This window comes from Xenopus tropicalis, chromosome 7 (assembly GCF_000004195.4).
Source record: "Xenopus tropicalis strain Nigerian chromosome 7, UCB_Xtro_10.0, whole genome shotgun sequence".
NCBI lineage: Eukaryota > Metazoa > Chordata > Amphibia > Anura > Pipidae > Xenopus > Xenopus tropicalis.
The window spans coordinates 12,721,043-12,730,146 of NC_030683.2; the positions used below are offsets into that span (position 1 = coordinate 12,721,043).

Consider the following 9,104-nt stretch of genomic DNA (forward strand, 5'->3'; position numbering starts at 1 on the left):
CCGAGAGGGTAAGTGATGCTCTGCTGGGAGAGACCACTTGGATCTGATGGGGGGGGTGGCAATAGGGCAGGGTGGGGGTGCATTGGCTGTGAGGCTCCCCTCTTATAAGGAGCTACTTAGCTTTATAAATATAATATATAGCATTGTATAATAACTTATATGATGTCTTTTCATGAGAATTGTGCAACTTGGGACCTAGAGCTGTTACAACTCCCAGCAACCCCTGGCAACCTGCCGCTGGGAGTTGTAATTCAAGCTTGAGGAGCATTTTACTATGTGTTTGGAATTGCAGAAAAGCCTTCTAATTGCAAGAAAGCAATGATAAAGGTATAAGCAGTGTTATGGGAAACAATAAGTGCTTTTGTCCAAGGAGCTTACAGTCTAAGTATAGGTTGGCAGGGAACATGTAGAACTGAAGGGGGGTTTGCTTGCCATGTGTTGGATGCTGAGAGCTGCCCGGATACTAATTTGTTTGCAATTTGGGAAAGTTTCCACTGTGTGAAATCAGCAAATCTCACGCAGAAAAGGGAAAGCAGAAGTTTAACCACTTGTCTGCCATGCAGCATCCCTGCTTTATGGGATTATGGCTTGAAAGAAACTTTGATTTTTTTTTTTTTTTTATTTTATGTGACTTTAATGCAATGTGATGTTTGGCCTAGCTACTATGGGCTGGGGGAATGTCTGCTCTGTCAGTTTGGATTCTTATTGATGGCTGGGCCTGGGGCTGAAATGGCATTGGTCAGCAGCACAGTCCCTTCCCAGAGGCTATTATCCCCCCACTCCTACTATAGGCACCATCTCTCCCTACTATACCTGCTATCCCACAGCCCCAGTCCCTTCCCAGAGGCAATTATCCCCCCACTGCTACTATAGGCACCATCTCTCCCTACTATACCTGCTATCCCACAGCCCCAGTCCCTTCCCAGAGGCTATTATCCCACTGCTACTATAGGCACCATCTCTCCCTACTATACCTGCTATCCCACAGCCACAGTTCCTTCCCAGAGGCTATTATCCCCCCACTGCTACTATAGGCACCATCTCTCCCTACTATACCTGCTATCCCACAGCCCCAGTCCCTTCCCAGAGGCTATTATCCCCCACTGCTACTATAGGCACCATCTCTCCCTACTATACCTGCTATCCCACAGCCCCAGTCCCTTCCCAGAGGCTATTATCCCCCCACTGCTACTATAGGCACCATCTCTCCCTACTATACCTGCTATCCCACAGCCCCAGTCCCTTCCCAGAGGCTATTATCCCCCCACTGCTACTGTAGGCACCATCTCTCCCTACTATACCTGCTATCCCACAGCCCCAGTCCCTTCCCAGAGGCTATTATCCCCCCACTGCTACTATAGGCACCATCTCTCCCTACTATACCTGCTATCCCACAGCCACAGTCCCTTCCCAGGGCACAATAACTCATGTGTTCTTATGATATTATACATTTAATTGGTATTGTGTGTATCCTGCTATGGGTTCTGGGTGCATTATCAGGATGGCATTGTATTCTGCCTGTTGTTCGGGGCAATAGAAATACAAGTTTATATAAATATAAGTCTGTGCCTGGGATTGGCTATAGGACAATATGGTGACGAGGGCAGGAATCTCTCTGACAGGCGCTGTCTGTGCATTCGGGGGTCTATTACTAAATATGGTTTCCATGAGGACCCTCTCAGTGAGTTACAAGGCTGCCCCTCCTCGGGAGTCTTTTTTTGGCTCGGAGTGAGACTGAATTGGTGTTTGAGCAAATCCCCCTGACCTGAAATTCTATTCCAAAAACAGATTTTTGACAGACTATTTCCTAATTAGGAAATGGTTTGTTCCAAGCCAGAAGCTTCATTCATGTAGAGCGAGTGGGTGAGTCCGGGCACCAGAGCCATCGCCCCCCGCGCGTCACACAACCAAACCCCATCCATTATTTACCCGATCATCAATCCAATATTTACATTATTCTGTTTTCTATTTAATTTCCCATCAGCGCTCATTACTTCTGGTGGATTTCCTACGATGGCCCTATAGTAGCATTTAAATACAGTATGTGCTTTCAAGGGGAAGTTAGCCTTAGTTGTTTTTTTTATTCTTTTTAACATTTTGAGATTTGCCTTTGGTCTCCAATTTTTATTTTTTTTACTTTTTTTTATAAATTTTTGATTCTCTACCTCTGTCAATCACATGAAGAGGCGTGGCCATAGCGTCTGAGGCCAATTATCTTCTTTTAAAATATATCAGCATCATTTATCATGGGGAAATAGTCTCTTTTCTCTGTATGTTTCTGCATTAGACATAGTGGGAGCTGCCATATTGGTTATCTTGGCTCATTCATTCACCATACCCATGAACAAAACAGCACCCAGCTGGGGCAAATCATATATCAACATTTCCTTTTGTACCCCAGGTTTCTTGTTGGAAAGGTTTAAGCAAGTAGCAATACAAGATGTGCGACGAGGAAGACACTACTGCACTGGTGTGCGACAACGGCTCTGGGCTCTGCAAGGCTGGGTTTGCTGGGGACGATGCTCCAAGGGCCGTATTCCCTTCCATCGTGGGTCGCCCCAGGCACCAGGTAGGGAAAGGATTCTGGGAGGAATGTTAGGGTGCAATGCTACAAGGCAACCACATGGGGGCTGTACTGTACACTGGGAAATTCCCTCTCTGGGGGCATAATTGAACATGGATAAAATAAGGGATGATTATACTAGGCTGGAGGTAGAATGGGTGTGATCATTCTTAAGGGGTTTGGGGGTATTTTTTGAGAATAAAAAAGCCCCAATAGCCTTCAGTCACCCCTAGGGCAGTCTGTGGAAATCTCATGGAACCTCTATCATGGGAGAATTGAATAAACATCACATAAAACACAGGCAATAATGGGGCAACTGGGGGAGATTGGAGCATTTTAGGCCTGTGCTTATAGACAATAGAGTCATGCTGGGATCCAGGCCTAGTAACCCATAGCAACCAGCCAGCCAGATAAATGTACCTATTAGACCTGGGTCAGCTCCCAACACTCTACTGAAACTTTCTTAGGGGTAAGTCAACAGCAACTGAAGGGTTTTCTGGTTGGACCTCCATCTGTAGCTTACTCAACAGGGAACAGCTTAGCAGGGGTGTGGCCTACGGACCAGTTCTATTTCTTCATCTTCTTCTTCTTCCCAACAGGGTGTGATGGTTGGTATGGGTCAGAAGGACAGCTATGTTGGTGATGAAGCTCAGAGCAAGAGAGGTATCCTGACACTGAAGTACCCAATTGAACATGGCATCATTACAAACTGGGATGATATGGAGAAGGTATGGAGAACTGGTACTCAGGGCTATACACTTAACCCTCTGGCTCGGGGCACTTGGGCACTTTTCAAACCACCTACTTTGACAAACCAAAAAAGGCTTCGGAATGTTATATGATTAAATCATTGTGTTGTACCTGTAGATCTGGCACCACAGCTTCTACAATGAATTACGAGTGGCCCCCGAGGAACACCCAACCCTGCTCACTGAGGCTCCACTGAATCCCAAAGCAAACAGAGAAAAAATGACCCAGGTATGTGATCTGTGTAATACTGGATTCCAATACAGGGTACTGAGCAATGTCCAACCTACTGACTGCTCCATCCTTCACAAGCTACTGACCAGCTCCTGCCTACTGTCTGTGTCCAGCACACTATGTCCAGCCCACTTACTAAATCCAACCAGTTGTCTGTGTCCAGCCTAATGGCAGTGTCTCACCTACTAACTATGTCCAGCCTCATGTCTAAGTGTAGCCCATTGTCTGTGTCTATCCTACTTACTATAAAATCTACTGTGTCCAACCTAATGGCAGTGTCTCACCTACTGACTATGTTCACCTCATGTGTATGTGTAGCCCAGTGTCCAATCTCCTGTGTCCATCCTACTTACTATAAAATCTACTGTGTCCAACCTGTTTAATGTGTCCAATCCAATGACAGAATGCAACCGACTGACTGTGTCCAACCTTGTGACTATGTCCAGCCTCCTGGCTATGTTCAGCTTGTTGACTGTGACCAACCTATTGTGTCCACCCCAATGACTGAATGGAATGCAACCAATTGCCTATGTCCAACCTACTGACTATGTGCAGCCTACTGTGTCCACCCCAATGATTGAATGCAACCAATTGGCTATGTCCAACCTATTGACTAGGTGCAGCCTCCTGATGGTGTCAAACCTACTGACTGTGTCCAACCTCCTCACTGTTCCCTGCCTACTAGTTATAAAACCTCCTACGTCAAGCCTACTCACTGTGTCCAACTTCCTAACTGTGTCCAACCTACTATAACCGGCTCACTGACTGTGTCCAACCTACTATAACCGGCTCACTGACTGTGCCCAACCTACTATAACCGGCTCACTGACTGTGTCCAACCTACTATAACCGGCTCACTGACTGTGTCCAACCTACTATAACCGGCTCACTGACTGTGTCCAACCTACTATAACCGGCTCACTGACTGTGTCCAACCTACTATAACCGGCTCACTGACTGTGCCCAACCTACTATAACCGGCTCACTGACTGTGTCCAACCTACTATAACCGGCTCACTGACTGTGTCCAACCTACTATAACCGGCTCACTGACTGTGTCCCAACCTACTATAACCGGCTCACTGACTGTGTCCAACCTACTATAACCGGCTCACTGACTGTGCCCAACCTACTATAACCGGCTCACTGACTGTGTCCAACCTACTATAACCGGCTCACTGACTGTGTCCAACCTACTATAACCGGCTCACTGACTGTGTCCAACCTACTATAACCGGCTCACTGACTGTGTCCAACCTACTATAACCGGCTCACTGACTGTGTCCCAACCTACTATAACCGGCTCACTGACTGTGTCCAACCTACTATAACCGGCTCATTGACTGTGTCCAACCTACTATAACGCGGCTCACTGACTGTGTCACAACCTACTATAACCGGCTCATTGACTGTGTCCAACCTACTATATCCGGCTCACTGACTGTGTCCAACCTACTATATCCGGCTCACTGACTGTGTCCAACCTACTATATCCGGCTCACTGACTGTGTCAACCTACTATAACCGCTTCACTGACTGTGTCAACCTACTATAACCGGCTCACTGACTGTGTCCAACCTACTATACCGGCTCACTGACTGTGTCCAACCTACTATAACCGGCTCCTTGACTGTGTCCAACCTACTATAACCGGCTCACTGACTGTGTCCAACCTACTATAACCGCTCACTGACTGTGTCCAACCTACTATAACCGGCTCACTGACTGTGTCCAACCTACTATAACCGGCTCACTGACTGTGTCCAACCTACTATATCCGGCTCACTGACTGTGTCCAACCTACTATAACCGGCTCACTGACTGTGTCCAACCTACTATAACCGGCTCATTGACTGTGTCCAACCTACTATAACCGGCTCATTGACTGTGTCCAACCTACTATAACCGGCTCATTGACTGTGTCCAACCTACTATATCCGGCTCACTGACTGTGTCCAACCTACTATAACCGGCTCATTGACTGTGTCCAACCTACTATATCCGGCTCACTGACTGTGTCCAACCTACTATATCCGGCTCACTGACTGTGTCCAACCTACTATATCCGGCTCACTGACTGTGTCCAACCTACTATATCCGGCTCACTGACTGTGTCCAACCTAACAACTTTGTCCAGCCTACTGGTTATGTCTGACGCTACAGACTGTATCCAACCTAATGACTGTGTCCTGCCTAATCAAACCAATGTACTATTTATACTCAAAGATACCTGTACAGTACAATTAGGAAAGGGATGGTACGTTGATGACATTTTTTATAGTAGGCACCAATGCAGAGAATGGGGACACCCCTTGACTTTACCCTCCTCTCTTTTTAGATAATGTTCGAGACATTTAACGTCCCCGCAATGTACGTTGCTATTCAGGCAGTGCTATCCCTCTATGCCTCTGGCCGTACTACTGGTAAGTGCTCCTCAGCCAGCCAATCTGGATCCTGCACCATCTCTCCCCTTGGCTCAGTACTAACTGGATTCAATGCTTTTTATCTGAAGGTATCGTACTTGACTCTGGTGATGGTGTCACCCACAACGTACCAATCTATGAAGGGTATGCTCTCCCTCATGCAATCATGCGTCTTGACCTGGCTGGCCGTGACCTAACAGACTACCTCATGAAGATCTTGACTGAACGCGGCTATTCCTTCGTAACTACTGGTAAGATCCCCTATTGTGGAAATAGTCCTCCATTCCAAACCTACCACAAAATTCTATCAATCTGAGGTTTAGTCTCTATTGAGTTGATATTCAGGGTTATTCACAATTCCTTTTCCTCCTTTCTACAGCTGAGCGTGAAATCGTGCGAGACATCAAGGAGAAGCTGTGCTACGTAGCCCTCGACTTTGAGAATGAAATGGCGACCGCCGCCTCTTCCTCCTCTCTGGAAAAGAGCTACGAACTTCCCGACGGTCAGGTCATCACAATTGGAAATGAGCGTTTCCGCTGCCCCGAGACCCTGTTCCAGCCATCCTTCATTGGTAAGAGTTTGTTCCAGAAGGAGGGCAGAGCCAATCAAATGAGCTATTCCCTTGGGAATAACTGGGGAACACTTAGGGAAGGCCCCTATCCCGTAGCAGCCTGGGACTTCTGGGTATTTATCTCTGCCATATTTTGTGTGCCCCAGGTATGGAATCTGCTGGCATCCATGAAACCACATACAACAGCATCATGAAATGCGACATAGACATCAGGAAGGACCTGTATGCCAACAACGTACTGTCCGGTGGCACCACCATGTACCCCGGCATTGCTGACAGAATGCAGAAGGAGATCACAGCTTTGGCCCCCAGCACAATGAAAATCAAGGTAAGTGACCCACACCGACATCTCAGGAAGCTCTCTCTGCTCCTTTCAAATCTCAGGGCAAATCAGGGCCATAACTATAGAGGAGGCAAACCCTAAGAATTTTGGGCAGGTACAAGGGGCCTGGTTGGGCACTGTCTAATAAGCAATTTCATTATTAGGGGGCCCAGTATCTTCTAGGTACCCCACTGTAGCCAAGAACTGTGACTAAAGCTCACCATACACAGGTAGATCCAAGCAGATCTATGGTCCACCAATTGGCTGGCCCCTAGGCCAATGTTTAGGTAATATGGGACTTATAGTATATGGCAGCTAATTGGCCCGTGTATGGGGACTACCGACGGGCCTGCCCGACCGATCTCTGGCCTGAAATCGGCCAGATCTCGATCGGGCAGGTTAGAAAATCTAGTCGGATCGGGGACCGCATCGGCTCGTTGATGTGGTCCCCGGACCGACTTTGCCTATACCGTCATTATAATCCGATCATTTGGCCCCAGGCCCAAACAATCGAATTAGCCTGGATTCCCCCGATATCGCCCACCCCTCACTTGGTGACATCGCCAAGCGAGCAGATCTTATGGTGTATGGGGACCTTTAGTAAGTCCCACCGAAATAACACATTGTATTTTCTCCTCCAATCAGATCATTGCCCCACCTGAGCGCAAGTACTCCGTCTGGATTGGTGGATCCATCCTCGCCTCCCTGTCTACCTTCCAGCAGATGTGGATCAGCAAACCCGAATACGACGAAGCCGGCCCCTCCATTGTTCACCGCAAATGCTTCTAAAAAAAAAAAAAAAATTCCCCTTTTCTTTATTTTATTATTATTTTTCTAATTCCAGCCTATAACTGTGAGTGTGCTCCAAAAATTAAAAAAAAAAAATATATGGCCGCCACCGTTTCATTCCAAAATCATGTCTTAGTCTCTGATTGGACTCAAAGTATTTTTTTGTTTTGTTTTGTTAATTAAAGCTTAATCATGCCAACAGAATCATCTCGTTTGGGCTTTTTATATTACGGTCATTCACTTTAGCTTAGTGCTCCCTCTGGTGGAGAATAGGGACACTGCAGCAAATGAGGCTACACAAATGGGTGACTTATGTACATGAACTTTCTGAAAAAGAAAAGAATTCATGAGGAATTGTACATGTTGACTGTTCATACAGTACAGAAACCCTTCTTATGCTGATGGTAAAACCCCCTTTCCTCCATTTTCACCACTCTTCCTGTTCTGAAAGTTTGTCATTATTATATGCCTTCACCTATTCGGTTACCTGCAGATATGGGGACCTTACTCAGTGTCGGACTGGCGTTTCTGGGGCCACAGGGGCTGCTCAGTCACTAACTCCTCCCCCTCACATACCCCATACCCTCTACTTCCTCCTTGCAGGGGCGATCAGGGGTGGGCCAAACAAAGTTCTAGGTTATTCCCCAGTGTCTCATTGGCTCAGTCCGACCCTGGCCTTACTCTATAGACCAGCTATATCATCCTAGGGGGGCTGCAGGAGTGTAAACCTATCAGTACCCCTTACACTTGACCCCCATAGTCTACTCTGCTCCCATCTATCTTCCCTATAACTTTCTGTCTCTCAGTCCCACTTTCATTTCTTACTTCTCTGCTCTCTCTCCAAGTTCCTACTACTCTTGGTCTCTCAGCTGAGAAGCAAGGAACCCTTAATGGAATAAGTGGGGTACAGTTAAGACTGGGGACCCAAACATTAATCCAAAAGGAAGGGGGGCTGCCTAAATAAGGTGAGGGTGTCCATAGTCCTACAACAGTCCAACAGTCTATGTTTTGACACATCTCCCCATTACCTTGGATGAAGAAGAGCGGCAGAGCTTAGTAGTGTAGAGTAGATGAGTCCTCCTTGTTGGAGCCTTAGTATCCTGGTCCCCCAGTCCCCCCAGAACAGATGTACCTCATGGCCTCATACAGCAGATATACTGTATACAGAGCATTGAGACCATCACTGTTGGATTCCAGTCGATTCTTTCCATACAAACATCAGTGCATCCGTTGCTATATGGGAATTCTAAATCCATTATAGGATATACAGCTTCATTTATATGAATTGTAATACTCCAGCAGCAGATATGGGGATGGGGGCTGTTCCTGCTGAATTGTGCTTAGTGTAAGGGCAATACCGATGCTGCCGTAGGTGTGGGTTCTGGCCCAGTACAGGCTATGGGCAAACCTAGGGGGATCACCTTTATAAATGTGCCAATTGGCAAGTTTCACCAG

The 9,104-nt window shown here is 46.9% G+C and overlaps 1 protein-coding gene across 1 annotated transcript; it reads left to right on the plus strand.

Annotated features, from left to right (window-relative positions):
* Positions 1-7,663, plus strand: acta2 (actin, alpha 2, smooth muscle, aorta). Its single transcript, NM_001011250.1, is given in 9 exon segments — positions 1-8; positions 2,402-2,569; positions 3,163-3,291; positions 3,431-3,541; positions 5,883-5,967; positions 6,057-6,218; positions 6,347-6,538; positions 6,685-6,866; positions 7,506-7,663. Coding segments are annotated over 8 exon segments (1,134 nt in total). The 5' UTR covers positions 1-8; positions 2,402-2,440; the 3' UTR covers positions 7,650-7,663.
* The last annotated feature ends 1,441 nt before the right edge of the window (positions 7,664-9,104 follow it).